We start from the raw sequence: 18,431 nt of genomic DNA on the forward strand, positions 1-18,431 counted from the left end.
GACATTGTATGTTGTAAATCTGTGGAATTAAAATAGTGCTTTTAAATGTATGTCACAATGATTTAATGAGACATGAACTTGATGATCAAAATTGTTTAAATTTTAAGGTTGTGTAGAGGGGAGGCCTGGGAGAATAAAGATCTTCTGAATTCATACATGATAGTGTAGGATGGAAACCAGCTTTGTACCAGTAGGTACATTAGGAAAACAACAACATCAACAACAAAAACAAAACAAAAGACCCTACCTTACTTGAAAAAAAGGACAGCCTGATAAAGGTTCTGCTTCAGATTGCAAAAGCAAATAAATATATGTATGTTATATTGTATTATATCTATTTCTTTAGTATAGCTAAAGGACAAGTTCCCATGAAATAGTGCATTCCTTTAGAATTGCAGATTTTCATAATTTTTTTTAAACATTCCTATTGTAACCTACATCAAAAGGGCAGCTATGTTTCTTGTGTCTGACTATACATATGCATTATAAAAAAGTGAGTCTACTGTAATTACCAGTTTGCAGAGCGAATTCCTGCAGGGTTTGTACTCTCCCCATTAGTAAAAGAGATAAGTTGAAATGTATTAAAATTTCACTGTACAACTGGGAGTTTTTGTTCACAGTAAATGTGGTAATGTTTCTTCATTGCTTGACTGTTTGTGTTTAAATTTAGGCAGTGTGCCCAACAGGGACAAAATTATAGGATAAATCTATGTATAAAAGAAAATCCTTCTGAGAAAACCAATAACATTTCTCCCTCCACTGCCTGCCCCCCTTCTTCCTCTTTTCTTTCTCTCTCTCTCTGGTTTTATTACATGTATGTATATATGTATGTATATATATATATCTATATTTTTTTTAATGTTCCATTCTGGCCAAAGAGACACATATTTCACACTTACTGGAAATCTTCCTCTCCTAAATAAGGTGAAGGGATAGAATGTACTTTAGCAAATATTTTTGAAAAAATATCCATTGCTTTGTTTTCAGGAAATACCAAAGAAGCAAAATTTAAAAGTTACAATAATAAAAGAAATGCATATTTAAGTAATTAATTACTTCATTCATCTAATGAGGAGAAAATATTTTCACCTATTAGTCTGGCTTTTTGGGGACAAGACAAAAAGATTGGGTGTTTTTTTCTTATTATTATTTGCTTATAGTATCAGGTTAGTGGCTGACAGGGTTGGTCACTGAAGGAACAGTGCAGGATTGACTATTTTATTAATGTAAATAAGAAGTTATTGCTTTAGGGTATAACTTAAGAACAAGATACATAGTATGGAGTTTTGACCTTGAAGAGAGAGAAAAGATTATTTTCTTTTTGGAATTATTTTCAAAATAATCTTTCATCATAATTCTTTTATTTAACTTTTGTAGAGCCCATATTTATCTTCCGTGGCTAAAATGCAGAACAGTGCGGTGCAAATCCACATAATTCTTTTTGTCAAATTGAAAACCCATCATTTAGAATCCAGAAAGCAGTAACATCTGAGAAAGAAAAAGAATCCTGAAAGGAAAACCTTCCTGAAGAGCAGATTAGACAGTAAACAATTTATTTGTGATATTATTTAAGGAGAATTCCTGAATACACGGACAGAAAGAAATAGCTACTCCATGGGCCATGCTGCATTTTACTTTGTTTATATCAGATCTTGCTTATTCTTTAAATTAATGGAAAAAAAAAAAGGCGGAAAATAAAAAATCTAACAGATTTTGCTAACATAATTTTGTGTGTACATTTACATTTTTTTTAAGGTTCCCTATTTACTTGTTAGAAGTGATATATTCACTTGTAATTTTTACTGGACAGACTAACTGAGATTGATTAAAACTAGTCTAGAGATTATGAGTCATCTGATCACCTTTAAGACTTTTAACATTCTCATCATCTTCTGATTGATTTGTGGAGAAACAATAGATGAATAATAGGTATTAGTCTTAATAGATTTGTTATTTGATTTAATAGATTGAAGTAACTCCTTTTCAACCACTTAGTAATTACTGAAAAAAATCCTCTTTTGAGGATTAATGACACAATAGTCCACATAATGTTAAGAATTGTTGACAATTTCCTTCCATGTTCACGCTAGATCCACAGGTTCTATGTCTTTTTGAAGATACTAGAGGTAAAAAAAAAAATTTTTTTGAGCATATTTATTTCCAATTTTTACATCACAAGTTTTTAATTATTGGTTCACATACTTTATTCTGAAACATCTCCTATAAGGTAGTTGAAGTTTGTTTTGAATGGCACGGCTGATACCACACTATAAGAATATATATATGTAATACATATATATAATATTACTTTACAGTAATCTATATAAAAGAATATATATACTTTATAGTATATATATATTCTTATAATGAGAATATACTTTCTACAATTTAGTTGCCAGAAAGATCCACTTGTTTTCTGGAAAACTATCACCTGGACTTTTCATCGAATCATGGGCTGATGGAGAGGTTAGGGGTGGAAGGAATTTTTAAATATCACCTAGTCCAATCCTCTGCCATGGGCAGGAGCATCTTCAACTAGATCAGGTAGCTCAGAGCCATGTCCAGCCTGACCTAGAATGTGCCCAGGGATGAGGCATCCACCACCTTTCTGGGCAACATGTGCCAGTGTTTCACCACCCTCCTCAAAAAAATTTCTTCCTTGTATGTAATCTAAACCTACCCTCTTTCAGTTTAAAGCTGTTTCTCCTTGTCCTGTCACTGCATGCCCCTGTTAAAAGTCCCTCCCCAGCCTTCTTCCAAGCCCCTCTAGGTAGTAGAAAGCTGTTATATGTACTCTGTGGGGCTTTCTCTTCCCCTGTCTGAACTACCCCAATTCTGTCAATCTTCCCTCATAGGAGAGGCATTCCAGCCCTTTGATCATTGTGGTCTTATTTGGACTAGCTCCAACAGGTTCATGTCCTTCCTTTGCCGAGGATTCCAGAGGCAAATGCAGTACTCCAGGTGCAGTCTCACCAGGGCAGAGTATGTCACAGGTCCAGGACAGGCCAGTAAAGCCAGGGAAAGCAACTTGCCTCCTGTGGTCTCCAAAGGAGACAGTGAGTTGTGGTTACTCAAGATGAGTGCTTGGGCCTAGCTTGCAGTGTCATTCTCTAGAAGAGTCGTGGTTAGAGAAGGGTTTGTGAAACATCCGTGCATGGATACCTATCTGACACTGACTGCTGCCTTGGCAACATATGTGGCTGAACTCCAGTGACCGACAATGTTAGTTTCATAGCAGAAACTTGGTTTTCATCTATGAGAACAAATATCTGTATTTGCTAACAGGCTCTTGGGCACAGGGAATCTCATTCTTAAATCAACTGTGTTTTTTCTTCAAATTTTAAGTAAAGAAACTCTTGTCAGCCTTAATTTTTTTCAGTGCAAATAATTTTGATGCTTGTGATGCTCAGGCTAGTTTTGCACGCTATAGAAACGTAGGGTGATACTTACCTGTAGTCTTTGTATAGTATCTGTAGGCAGCCCTGTGAGAAGCAGCATAAAAGCTCTACAGACGCTTCCTGAAAAACAAAACATATATTCTGAGTTATATTTCTCTAGAAAAGTCCAGGTAGCATTCCTTAACACAGGTTTCTACTTTTTCTGGTGTGTGGGGTAGAAATGAAGAGCAGCTCCTAAATTAATGCAAGATTGCAAACAATTTTTTTTCTCCTATTCTTATTCCCCATTCACTTAACCGTTCTTTCTCAAGAAGACTTGAAAACAGTTTTTAGCATGCTTAGAGACTGGGTTTTCTTTACTCCAGGAAAAGCTGTTTTATCCTATTAACAGCTTTCTCTCTTGTTAGCATGCTTGCCTTCATATTATATTAGTAACTGTTTTCTTGAATGCTACAGAGAAATATAACAATATTATTACCTTTCAAATTGTATTTACTGAAAGTAAATACAAGTAAGAAACAATACTAATGTAATGTGATGTGAAATTGCTAATAAAATACTGCAATGCAGTGAATAACTCAGAAGATATTGGAGTATCACTAAATGGGAGAGAGATTAAAAATATTATAGCATTACATGAATGTTTCAGACCATTCAAATGCAAAGTTAATCCCCCCTTACTGTTTTTTGTTTTGGGCAAAGCATTGTTAGGCTAGTAGTATTGAAGTATTGAAGTTAGTAATGGTCATGTATCACTTATTGTCTCTAGGTGAGTCCTATGCATAAAATCATTCATTTCCTAATCATAAATCAAAGTGAACTTTTATTATAAAAAAATCTGTAACATTTTTGTGCCAACAGAAGAAATAATAATGCTGAATGTTTCTGCCTTACCTGCTTCGTCATTTTCTCACCATGTTGTGTGAGCAGCTTATTAGCCTTATCCCAGGAAAGGTATATATTAGCATTATCCATTATTTTCAGATTGGGCAGTTATAGGTTGAGTGTTTAAGTGCATCTATTGGAGTGACAGACCTGGGTCGGTATCGGGGCATTCCCCCTCTACCAGTCCAGTGTTTTGGCATTTTAACTGAGTTTCAAAATTGTTATTTTTGTACCAGAATTGCATGATGGAGGAATAGTCATCCTGCATCATTCTGTCATCCTGCAGAGACTGAAATACTTCTGCATATTTCTGCTACATTCTGGAGAAAGTGCAGCAAGCTCTTCCACCCCAATTTTCCCTCTTTCTTAGAAGTTAAAATGTAGGTGAGAAGCGGGATAATGAATCCCTTGTTTAATTTTGCTTGTGGGCTTTTTGCTTTACTTACCAAACTGTCTTTATCTCAACCCACCAAGTTTTTCACTCCTACTGTTCTGATTTCTCTCCCCTATCCCACTGTGAGCAAAGTGAGCAAATGTCTGTGTGGGGCTTAGATTTCTTAGATAGCTGGGTTTAAACCAAAACAGTTCCCTGTAATATAATATTAGTCTTATTACAGGAAGGTGACATAGTGCATTTCCTAAATGTCAGTATACAAATGATCCTCCTTTTGGTGTTCATTTGAAAATAAATTGTATCTGCCCTTGATTTGCCAGCTATTAAAAATCGTGTAATTTCATTTGGATCTTTTTGCTATCTCTACAGCAGAATTTTTGCTGTGATCTTTTAAATAACTACTTGATTGGCAGGAAAAAATGTTTATTTAGATTCATAAAGTAGTAAAGAAGAGGAGTGATAGATCTTATAGGAGCTTTTTAAAGAACATATATGTGCTCTGAAAAAAAAAAGAAAGAACTCTGAACCTAAAACAGTGGTATGGTACAGTCCTGTCATATAGATATTATCTTCTTAGCTTTATAACAAAGAAGCAGAATGAAAAAATTAATGGCATAGGAGACTTTTTGTTAATAAAGTTTTGGAACATTTGAAGAACTTTTCTGTTGTCCTCTGCTTCATAACTTTTTCTGTCATGAGTCTACATACAGCAAAACAAGTGTGGACCTCTGTCATACTCATTAACTTTGATTATTTTGGTGTGCCATCATGTATCAAGACCATCTACTTTATTTAAAAGCTTAAAATTGTTCTTCTAATGACAGTGTTATTTACTTTCAATAAAATGTTAGTTCAAAATTATGTAATTTTTTTATTTGCAATAGAGAGTAAAACTGTTTGACAATGGATAGAAAATGTTGATATACCATGTTGTGTTTGGGTTTCTCTTAAAGTTGAGACATAAGCTGCAAAAAGTGCTTTTTGCTTCTAACACTAATCATAATTTCATGCAAATATTTCATTCATTGGTATACAATGCCCGAACTGTTATTAGTTTTAAAAACATAAATGAGATTATTTGCTCTGTCAATTAAATGCGGAAAGCTCTTGCCTGTATTATAAAAATACATAGAACTTTGAATTGTCTTTATACAAAATCTTTATTGTACAAAATCTAAATTTCAAGTATACATATGTGTATATGTATGTGTGTGTAAAACCCATGGCATCTTTGCTAACTAACACATTTCTGTAGACTTCATACTCTCTTACTCTTACAGATTTTAATGCAGCTGCCAAGAACTGCACTTATGCACCAGTTTGCTTGTTTGCAATCTCACAAAAAAATTTCACAGGACTAAATTATCTTCAATCCTGATGCTTCTGTGGCTGATAACAGTGGATTTAGATTAGGTGAGCTCTGTGGTGTAAATCTACAGGAGATGCATTAGAAAGGTAGATGGAACATCAGTGTGGAGAATGAGTATACTTTACTCCATTATGTATTCAGGTGCACAGTGATGTAGATGTAGAAAGAAGACATTTTTAAATACCTTTTTAAAGGCATTTGAGAAAGGTGAGGCAAAGACACTAGGAATAAGACTCTTTAACCCTGCCACTGCATAGAAAGATGTAGTTGAGACTTGAGTAAGATGCTATTCAACCTCAGAGAACTCTTGAAGCCTCACCATGAGTTACATTACAAAGCTTTGTTGCAAAACTTACCCATCTCTCCATAATGTTGCATCCCTTAAAACAGCCTCCATCTATTGAGTTGTAAGTAATCCAGAGAAGGAATCATATCTGTTCTTTACATGTTCTCCTTCTTCTCCCACACTGTCATTCCTTTCATGGCAGCTTATTGACTCTCAACTCTTGGAAGCTCTGCAGAACAGCCAGAAGGATTGATTCTTCCATTACTGCTGTAGGCTATTTCTATTAAGATGTGAATAATAATTATTTTTTAGAAATAATAAAATCACCCAAACTATGTTAAATTAATATCCTTGGTCTGGGAGAAACCCAGAGAAGTCAGATCTTTTAATAGCCATACAAACTTATGCATAGGTATACTGACATCATGCTTTAATATTAGTAAAATTTCCTTTCTTTTTACATTATGCTTTACAGGAAGAGCATCTCAAAGAGAGCTGCAGGATATTTCTCAATGTCAATTTTAAAATTTTAGGATTTAGTCAGCAATATAAACTATTTTAAGTTATTCTACTGAAGTCAAGCCCATTTCCTGCATAGGTCCTCAAGGACCATTGTAGTTTTGATACAAATACAAGAAGCAATATGTTAGGAACTCAGTGAAAGATATGTACTCCTGCTAACTGCAGGCCATGACATGGTAAAATATAACAGCATGTATGTTTCAAGGAGGTGTATGTATGAAACCATGTTTTGTGGCATACTTAAGGTGTTAACCTGCAAATTGTCATCTAAATACACGACTGCCTATCAGCTAATACACAGGAGACTGTGTCTTCTGATTTTAGTATTCCTTTCACTATTCACTGGTTTCTTTTCCTTTTGTTTTCTTTCTGGCTTTCTTGGGGAAGCTCCTGAGGAAAATCTCAGTCAGGGAAAATTTCTGTTTCTTTTCCTAGAAAATAGTGTAGTATGGAAAGTCCAATTGCATAAACTTTTTTATAAAAATCGTGGGAAGGAAGAATTACAGTGCACGACTTGTGGAACGCCTAGCTAAACTCTTTCAGAAGCATTTTCTGGCAAAATTCTAACATTGGTACACCCTTGGATTTTTATACCTACACTTTAACAGGCTAGCACAATGATTGCAATATTCAGCTGCTACATCGAAGATCTTTTTATCATCCCCACTTCCCACCCCATCCCTTTGAAATTGAGCAGTACCAAATGTCCAACCACAGTTACACCAACACACTCAGCTACCTACAGGAACACCAGCTAGTGTACCTTAAAATCCTGCTGCTGAGGAATGGAGGTCTGCATGCAGACTTTGGTTTCTTACATTAATCTATGCCATATTCAGATTCAGCTGCCCTTCTGGCCTTCCTGAGCCTGTTGCCATCAGTGACTTGTATTCCCAAGTTAAGTCGTATTGAAAAACAGGTGAAAACACTGTTCATAATGGTGGTGCATATGTTTGTAAGGCTCAGTGAATTTGCTAGTTGCATTGTGAAGGTCTTAAAGCACAATAATTTCTTTCATGTTAATGAATGTTAGCGTTCAGATGCTGTGTGTACAATCACACACTGTTTTTGGCATCTTGAATCTTCCTGTCGCTGAGTTCCATTGGCTTCATGTTGGGTATTGTAGAGATCTCAGGTAGTTACAGTAATTCTGAATTAACTAAGCAAAGTGAAAAAATAATCTCTGAAATAAAGAAAAAATTCTATTTGAGAGTTTCAGTAGCCTCTACTAGGTGTAAACAACTCTAGTTGTTGTTTAGGGAATGTGGGCATCACAAAAACAAAATAATTTGTCCAAGATCATGCCAGAACGTAGGTTAGAATGAGTATCTCTGGTCCTAAATGAGCATCTTCCAGCTTGAGGGGTAATCCTTGTCATTCAGAAGTATGCATGGGATTCTCTGTAGTGGATTGGGAAACTACTGAAACCAAATTACATCCTGGCATCAATATACACCCTTGGAAGAAAAAGCAGCCAAGTAAGGCCAGGCTGAATACTTTGGCCATGCTAATTATGTTTTGATTTTTTCATACCAATTGATATGAATTTATAAAAATGCATAGCTCTTTTTGAAGACTTTCTAATTTATTTATTGGAGGAAATAAAAATAAAAAACGTGGGTGAATATTTTCAGCAATATGTATAAAAGATAGAAATCATACCAATTAATTAGTTCAACACATTACATCATCAATACTCTCTTTAATTCAGAGAAGAGGAAAAGATATATGTAACCTCTAAACTTCCCCCCCCCCCAAGTTTATAATCTATAGTGGCTAAATGGGTAATTTTTGAATGGGTGTAATGAAACTTACTCTTAAGCTTCAACACTATATTTCAGGTCCAAACTGAATCAAATTTTTACAGGCAACCTGTTGACCTCTAGGCCAAAAGTGGATAGGGTTGTAATAGAAATGCTGATGAGCCTTAATAAAGCAACTCTTCCAAATGTCAGAGTTTGATCTAGTACATGTAATGCACTATATTACACCTTTTGCATGTAGTGCAAATGACACATGAAGAAATCAAAATATCATCAAATACAACCAGTGTTTGTCATGTCGGTGCAGAGATCTGAAAAAAGTGGTGATTGTGAGAAAATCTTCTATGGTAAAATAAAAATATCATTTTGAAAGACCTCCTTTTGCAGTACAATTAATTACTGAGTTCATTAATTAATGAACATATTAGCAAAAGAACACCATTACTGACCAGTGTAGTCTTGATATATTACCAGGTCAATACACTATTGAACATGAAACAGGACCTTCCAGGAGATTTTTTTTCTCATAACCCACAAACACATATATTATTCCTGCACGGTCAGCACTTCTCTGGTACCCTTATATTTCGTATTACTAATTCTTTTAATCACGCATCCATAGAGCAATGTTTTATAACCTGGCTAATGAGTAATTGGACAGGTGACATTGGGACTGAGGCCCTGAAGTTCAGGCATAATAGAGCAGGATTTTTTTCCCTCACTAGATTTTTGAGAGTAAAAGGTTGTAAAGGAGCAGACAGGATAAGAGGAATAAAGGACTCTTTAACAGAAACTTGTCAGAGAAATACAGATATTAAATGTATCCATGAACTATAAATGTCTTTACATATATTCTGATGCAGATAAATAAGTGAAGGGATCAAATATTTAAAATAATTCTGAGGCTTTTTCATTTTCAGCAGCCAAGGAGCTTAGCCAGGCCAAGCTAATGCTGAATGTAATTTATTTAAAGTCACTACAGTTAAGATAATATTTTTTGTATGGAAAATATGTGTATTAATTCTTCGTAAAAGGCAAGAGTCTTCATAATTCTTTGGTTTCTCTGCGGCAATGCGTACCAAGCACCCTTCCCCCACCTTAGCCCCCAAGTAATCATTGATTGCATCTAAATCTATAGAGATATCTTTTCCTGGCAGCTCTGGTAGTTACAGTAGATTGTTAATCTGTGAATGATCAGAATAAGCCTCTCTGTCTCAGAAATCTCCATGCAAATTACATCTAAATGCATGCCATAAATTTATTAGTAGCAGTTTGAAGTGCACAGGTCATCTTCTACACTATTTAAAAACATATGTTACATTAGAAAGAGTCTCATTCAATTTATATTCACTTTTCTGTGGCTGTAGCTAGCCCTTGTCAAAGTAAATCTGTGTAATTTTTGAAATAATTCTAAAAAGGAAGATGAGAAAGTCTGTTATTAAGGAAAGTGTCTTATTAAGCATATTTGAGATCTCTGCATGGGACTGGAGTTTCACTATTCCTACTTTAAAACAGAGAAATTCTTGTTTAACAAATGAGGAGTTTTAAGAGGTAAAAGGCTATTCCTAGATATTGGAGAAAGTGAGAGATGTAAAGGCAAGTTACAGGATGTTTTTTGAACCAGTCCTATTCTTGTACCTTGATCAGTTTATTGTTTTGGGAACACATAAAATCCATGACTTCTTTTTGCAGAGTTATGTGTTAGGTGAACCCAAAAAGGAAATTCAAAAATAACCTTTGGATTCCATGAAGGGGAAATATATTTGTAGATTTCCTTTCCATATGTTTTTGTTTCCTAATTTTTATCTGGATTTCAAACTGGTATGCTCCTATGGTACAACATCCCTAGTTACTTTCTTTCTTTATGAAGTCAATAAAAAATATTTATGGAACTCCTACAGCATCCTCCTGCTCATGCTACCAACTTTTTTTTTTTTCCTAAAGAAAATAGAACAATTTTTTTAAATATTTCAGGAATTTATTCATCTCCATGGGACATACTGACATATGTTTTTGAAAGAAAATTAATTTCTACTTCAAATAGGAGCTAGGCTTTAAATGTTAGAAAGCTGGGGTTTTCTGTGTAGCTCATATCATTCTAACTATCACAGCAAATTTGTACACGCAGGAAGAAATACATTAACATGTGTCTTCTGTTTCTTTTCCCAGGCCATCCGCTGTACACTGGTAAATTGCACATGTGAATGTTTTCAGCCAGGGAAGATTAACCTGAGAACCTGCGATCAGTGCAAACATGGCTGGGTGGCACATGGTAAGAAATATCTGTTCTGGGTTTGTTTTTTCAATCCTTTCCATCCTTACCAGTATCTTTAAATAATAACTGGATTGATACATACAATAGTGGTACCTATTTGTCTACATATGCATGTGTGCACTATCTGTGTTTATCCTTATGTATGCATGCACATGCTTTTTTTTAGAGCAATTTGTAGGATGTAAGAGTCTGTTATTCTGGCGACAGTTCCAAGTGCCACTTTCAAAAGCTTGTGTACAATTCAAAAGAATATTCTAGCCTCCAGAAAATAATGTATTTCCTGTAGGACTTAACAGAAAGGCAAAAAGTTTACAGTGTGGTTGCACAGCAGCCAATAAGTCATGTGGCCAAATGGAAATTTAAATTTACCAGTGTCAAACATTCAGATCTCACATGTTGAGAGTGTATCCTATATCACAAAGAAAGTCTGCATATGTGATTTGTGAGCTGTACCTCTCTTCCCATGTTTAAGTATCTTAATAAAGATAGGAAGGATTAGAATTCCCAGATCAGGCATGAAAGGCATAATAGGCATAAAAATTCACAGAAAACCTTCTATTTTATTTATCCTTTTCTACTTAATGTTCTTGGAAGGGTTTTATTCTTGATAGTCATTATTAAATTAGCGTGAGAGAGCAGGAGAGAGCTATATACACCATTAGAAAGCAAATAAGGAGGATACCTAAGATGATTTAATAAAAGAAAAATAGGGAGGGTTTGGGAGTGGTAGAAAGAAAGATTACTATGTGTGGTAGAAATTGCTGTTGAAGTTTTCTTCTCATGATGTGGAATATTGGTACCAAAGCAAGCACAGCCCTCATCCCCTATTTCTGCCAGACATTCAGGGGCTTATATTCTGTGAATTTGATTTTATTTTGATGAGAACTTGAGTGAAAGGTTAGTACTTTCCTCCTAAGATACATTTGATCTCTATTTATTTGGTTCATATCTGTGTGGTTTTGTGCTTGAATATGCTAACATACGGCAAGTATGAATGCTCAAAAAATTCAACAGCATAGATTAACATAGAAGTTTTTATTCACCTGTATGGAAAGAAAAACAGGTATGCAAGTACCATGGAGTCCCGTGTCACTGCCTAACATTGCCTCCAGACTGCCTAGAAATGCCCTTATCTGGTAGCTGGTTAAAAGTTTATTGTATACAAGATTATCTAGGGACATGGTATATATTTGTTACTCTTATTTTCCAGAAAATGATATTCAGTCACTGTATAACCAGATTGAACTTTCTTAGAAGAATCACTAAACCTCACAAAATTTGTATAGTTCAGGCACTCTTCAGGTTTTGTGTAGAACCAGCATCTGAGGTTTTGGTGATTGGAAAATAGGGAAGCACTGTCTAGGTATTTTCCAGGGTGTCCTCCTGATGAGCAATAGAAACTGAGAGTCTAGCACTTAGATTCTGGCTCATGGCCATCCTGAATTTTCTTTTTAAGGAGTACATTTTGGAAGAGTTTGGAAGAGAATAATCAGATTTTCCTCTGTGCGACGTGATTCTTCTCTGTGAAGTGATTGAATTCAAAATCAGAATATTATGACAGCAATCTGAGATTACCACTGTGTATATAATGGAAATGTCTCTGTTTTACAAATCCAGAAAGTTGAAAGTGGAACATGATGATTTGGGATACACCACCTGCTCCCATGCCTAAATGCTTAACATAACAAAAAGAAAAATTAACACAGCTATACATTATTAGGAAGTGTTTATTTTGCTATTGTGCCAAGTGAATAATGCTCTTCCTTTTTATTTTTTTTTCCTTTTTTTCTTTTAGTGCACTTTGTGTACAATCATCTGGAGTACTTACATTTTATGGCAGAGTGAGACAAGTCAGATATATGTTTCACATCCGTCAAGCATGGTCTTGTAAATTATTTTCTGGATACAATTATGTATCTACTTAAATTCTTGATCTTAGCTGTTTTTGAGGATTATGAGGGCAGCATTCTGGAGACAGGTCAATTCACTGCACTCTAGTACCTGGATTTCAAAATTACTAAAATCAGGTTGCAGCTCAAAAGCCCTTTACGTTAAAAATGGTAGCACAGTACTTTCAGAATTTGTTTCTTGAATGCAAAAAAAGTATTTCCTGCTGCTTTAATTAAAGGGTTTCCATATAATTTTTATTAATGAATTTCAACTCAGCTCCTTGACACATGATGTAGTGCTTTACTGAATGCAATTAACAAAGAATAGGTGTTTCCAAGAGGAAGCACTGTGCTTATTCCGTTCTGATAACCTAGAATCATAATTAACTGTATAGATCAAAAAATACCTTAGAACTGCATTCTACTCATGCTGTACCTGACTAATCTGTGTGGAGTTAATTCATTTTAATAGCTGCCATTTAAAACTTTGGAATTTTTAGAGGGAGGAGGAAAGGGCATACAGCCACCACTGTACTATTGCACTTAGCAACTGATGGCCTGTTTTTTTCTCTCCTGCTTCCATTGGCTTTCTCACATTTTCCCTCACTCATCTAAAATAAGCTGCACACGTCTTGACAGAAAAGGTTTCCTACAAGTTCAGATACACCTGTCTGGAGTTGCCAAACCAAGAATTGCAATTATATGAACAATATTACATTGGAAAGTACTTTTGTGGCCAGATAAATGCTGCAGTTGTTGAAAGTTCAGCTTAACAAGTTTTGACTCCTTTACTACAGTAGCAATTCTAGCATCAGTGTTTTTATCACCAAAGCCAAAATTGCACAGAGCTTTACAGCATTATCAAGTACTGCTGTGCATCGTGGAGAGTGGGTTAGTCCCAGGAAGAATCTCTGAGTATTTTAAGGGATTTGGGTGACTACACTGTTTTAATTTGTTTTCAGCTAAAGTGGAAACAGTGTTTTCACACAGTGTTTCACCCATAAAGTGTTTTCAGCTGTCTTTCATATTGTCAGGTTGGGTGGGAGTTTATTTTCCAAACCAAAAATTAAATGTTTTAAATTTGATAAGCCATTCTTAAACTTTAAGAAGTCAAACAGATAAGTGTGTGACTTCTTTTTTTTTAGTGGTAAAGATAGTTTGTATATTCCATATGGAAAATAAAATCTCATTAAAATCTTAATAGTCATTTTTTAACCCAGGCAATTGGGTATTTTGTGGCTTTTAAATAATATGGCACTTAGGTGACTACAAAAAAATAATACTCAAGTGCTTGATTTTTTCTCCTGCTATTTTTTTTTATTAAAAGAAGCATACTATCCTGTGAAGATAGTAATAAAATTTTACTCTCTTTATTGGAAATAATGAAAAAGCCTCACTCTATTTGCCATGTATTTCCTCTAGCTGAAGTATCTTAGCCTATGAGAAAAGAAATTAAGCAAGTCTGCAGTAAAAAGACATTAATTTCATTGACTTAGCATTTTGTCTTTTGTATTTGTCATTGATGTCAGAATAACAATTACCATACTGCTAGCAGGAACACACTTATTATATCTTGTCCAACAGATCAAAAGACACAGTGTAGTATTAATCAAGTAAAATCTTACCTACTCTCATAACTCTTTTGCTCCAAAAAGATGTGTTAAGGTGACATAAGTTATAGTGGACTAAAGCTATTATGTCTGATATTTATTCCACTTATTTTAGTTTCAATACCCTCACAAAACCCCCAAACAAACAAAAGAAAGCAAAACAACCCCCCAGAGTATAATAATAGTACTAAGTTTGTGTGAAATCATTGTAATCTTGTTTCAGATACAATCAGAAAATTAGAAATGACAAGTTTTTTCTTACCCTGAAATGGGTCACTGGTAAATCTCAGAGATCAACAGCATGTTTCTGGTATACTGTGCATACTTGGACCAACTGAATTTTACATTAATCAATCTACTCTAGGAAACTTAGCATCCTCTAAACATTTTTGCTCTCCCCCTTCTTTAGTTCTTTCTTTTTTGTTTTCCCCTCATAGAAAAATGTAGTCTTTAGTCTTCTAATGATCTTGGATGTCTTTTCATTTGCATCATGCCAATCAGCTCAGGTCAGGGCTCAGCTACTCATTCAAGTAAAGTTTAACACCTTTATAAAGTATGGTGAGGCCATATACAGTCCCAAATAAGATTTGGTCAGATGTTCTCTCCAGTAACTTTGAGATTAAGTTCTGTTTGGTTGTAATAAAAAAAAGATGAAAGAACATTAACTAGTAGATTTTGGCACATAGGGCCCATCCATTATTTTTCTGATTAAAAGCTGCCATGCAGTGAAGAGTAGTAGTCGGAGACTTGCCATGTGAGTTACAATTTCACCTTGTAAAGGAATTTTTCTGGTGGTAGTACTTATATAAAGCAGGTGCTAGCTTGCTGTTAATGAGACTAAGAATTAGTCTCCACTAAAACTAACCTCCATTAGAAAATGGAGAATGTTGTAAATGCATTACATGACTGTGCATTACATGATGCATTACATGACTGTGACTACTTCATTTAGAATGGTTGAGTTTTCTGAATTTCTGCATGTTAGATCATGGAATTGTCAGTTAAAAGGAACCTGAAATGAAAACAGAAGGAAGGATAGGTGGAAATAAATAAAGAAAAGAAACAGAAGAATGCTGTGGAAATTTTAGAAATCACATCTCTCCCTCACCCTGAAATTTGGACTTGATATAGGACTTGATCTAGGAAGAAGGTTTAGAATTTAAATGTGAGTTGCATAGGAATGAGATGGGAATGAGTGCTGTGTTGAAATAAAATTAATCTGAATTCCTATATTTGTATCAGTCCAAAGATGTTAAGTGAAAGAAAGGTTTGCAAAGTCAAAGATCATCTCTAGCAAAGTAAAACAAAATGAAAAGATGTCACTTATCCTAGAGTCTCTCTAAAAGCTGGCAGAACTGCCATGTTGTTCTTTACTTAAAAATGGAGATTTTTAAGCAGAGAATAAAATTTTTGAAAGGGGGGAGGAAGGAAATAAGAGAGAAACGTAATTATAGTTGACTAGTAAAATAATTGGGTCATATCTGCATCATCTGGTAGGATATAAAAAAATTGTCACCATTTATAATATCAAATACAGTTGTTTCCTTCTATAAAATTCAATTATTTAAAATTACTTGAGAAATTTTAATAGTTATTTTTAGATTATTAACAAATTTATTTTTAGATTTTTTAAAAATCTAAAAAAAGTTATTTTTAGCAAGGCAGTTCTCTGCAGCTCATTGATAATGAAAGCTAGCCTTTCATTGCTTTTAAAGTAAAACTGTTTTAGATGTAGTCTGGATTTTCCTGTCTTTTACTGACAAGATCATTTTAATCCACCTGTTATAACTTTCTTTTGACCCTGAAGGTAGAGGCATAATTTTCATTACTGAGTTGCTTCCAGGATCCTTACAAGATTAGCCTTCACTAGTGGTAAATACTCTCTAAAGTGCCCCCCTCCTGCCTATGCAATTTCCTTCAGCAGGATTTTCCAAAGCAGCCAATGCAGGACAGAGAAAATACACTCTGTTATCTTGTGGGCACTCTGACCCAGCATCTGGTTTTAAAGCCTGTCACATTGATAGGAATGATGGGACATAGTATTTGCTTTGTTTTATTCTGGTATCACCCTTAGTGTTAAACAAGCTGAGGTGAAACCAAATCCAGATATTAGGGCATCCAAGATAAATAATATTGTTTCAAAAGTTTATGAGACAGAAGTGACGGAAAGGAAATAATGCTTACATGCCTCAAGAACAAATAAGAAGCCTTCCTTTTCCATCCTTGTATTTAGCTGCTACTTACATAACCATGTGGTCAAGAGTCTTAATACTCATGCAAATTTGACACCCTCAGGTGTCAAGTAATCTTTTCCTGAGGGAAAGCACAGGCACTACTCTACATGTGCTCACACTTGCACCTCCTTGCATTTCCTCAGGAATCTGTTCAGTTTAAAATACTTTTTTCTCTTCTTCCCTGCCACCCCCAGGACATCTTAACTCAGTCAGGAAGAAGTTAGACCTTTCCTTTTTTACCCAACTTCATTGGTTTACATTCCTAGGTTTGAATAAGCCAATGTCTTTTGGAGATGGCCAGGTGAGACTTTAGCTGACCAGGCCCTAAGCATTCAGCTAAGGAATGAGTGAGTGTCTGCTAAGCCCTAAACAGGCCATGACCCATTCTGAAGCACAGTGCCTGTTTCTGCTGGGTTGCCCTATATTCACAAGTAAAAGTGAAATCTTTTCTCACTGTGAACATTTCATATTCTGAAAAACTTTTAAATTGAATCAGATACTCATTGGCAATCTGAAATACATTTACAAAATTATTGTTGCCTTTGCAAAACTGTAAAATGCCCACCGACATTTAGACTAAAAGTATTTCAAAACTGCAAGATATTCTTATTTTGGTGCCCATCATTATTGAATTGACATTTTACAGAGAAGGCTAATTTTCACTTAATACACCCAATACCATGGGACAGAATTCTAGGAGATGTCTCAGGTGGTGATGTTTTACCCTTTCTTCTTAAGGAGAGAGTCCAGAAGGAAACAAATAGACTTGCTATGTGTAAGATGGAAAAAAGGCTAAAACAATGATTTAAAATTGGCACCTGGAATTCTTCTTTCCAGTTGCAGTAGAGGCTGCCTTTTGGAAAGGTACTTAGTGAAATCCGTTATTTTGAGCCCCTTAAGTGTGATGGTAAAAAGTTTGCCACATGGTGAAGCTTCAGATGGGAGCAAAAGAGTGTCTGGTGATTGCTGTTTGATTCCCAAATGAGCAGGATAAATTCTGTGAGACGTGGGAGTTCAAATCACCAGCAGGTTTGTGGGGAAGCAGTGGTGGACTTCTGCAACTCCAGGACATTTGGGTGACAGTACCTGCGTACTTGTCTCTTTCAACACCTATGCTACTGCACATGAATTGCTGTGATGTGCTAACCACTTTATCATTTTATTACAGTTTATTACATCATAAATTTTTATATCTTCTTAACGATCCTACAAGAAGCTTAATTGTTTATAGGAACGTCCTAATTAACTAGAGTTCACTAGGTTAAGCAGAACACAAATTGAAACAGCTCTAAATGAAACAAACCCTACTACTTCATTCCATACAGCTTCATAAGGTTAAAATGTGATTTGACTGCAAGAATAAAAAATTCATACTGCTTTCAGATGTTTAAATTATAATACCGTGGGTAACTTTACCTCAGCTTTCCCTTCTGCAAATGTGAAATTGAAAGGAAAAAAAATTTTACCTACTAGGAGGAATTTTATTTTGAGCTGTAGCATTTTGAGGACACTTGCCCCAGCAGACAATAGTGTTACTCAATTATCCCATTTCTATCTGGATTTTAGAAAGAGAACAGATTATACAAGAAATGTACAGCGTGAGTCTCTGAAACTTTTCTAATTCTATCCTAATTGATTACAGTCAATTTTTCTGAAGTATATTTAACAGGAACTTTGTGAAATGGCAGAGTACATGAATTGGAATGGGTAAGACTGATGTATGTGCATGGTAGAACTAGTTTTAAGAACCAGTCTTCCCAGGGTCTGAACACCTTCAGCTGTTAGCAACCTTAAGACAGCAGATTT

At 35.0% G+C, this 18,431-nt stretch overlaps 1 protein-coding gene across 1 annotated transcript in view; it reads left to right on the forward strand.

Moving 5' to 3' along the window:
- Positions 1-18,431, forward strand: part of BNC2 (basonuclin zinc finger protein 2) — a 227,305-nt gene that overhangs the window by 105,055 nt on the left and 103,819 nt on the right. The window contains exon 2 of the mRNA XM_059492466.1: positions 10,787-10,889. Coding sequence (XP_059348449.1) covers positions 10,787-10,889 — 103 coding nt within the window. The remainder of the gene's footprint in view (positions 1-10,786; positions 10,890-18,431) is intronic.

Source organism: Ammospiza nelsoni, chromosome Z, assembly GCF_027579445.1.
Source record: "Ammospiza nelsoni isolate bAmmNel1 chromosome Z, bAmmNel1.pri, whole genome shotgun sequence".
Lineage (NCBI taxonomy): Eukaryota > Metazoa > Chordata > Aves > Passeriformes > Passerellidae > Ammospiza > Ammospiza nelsoni.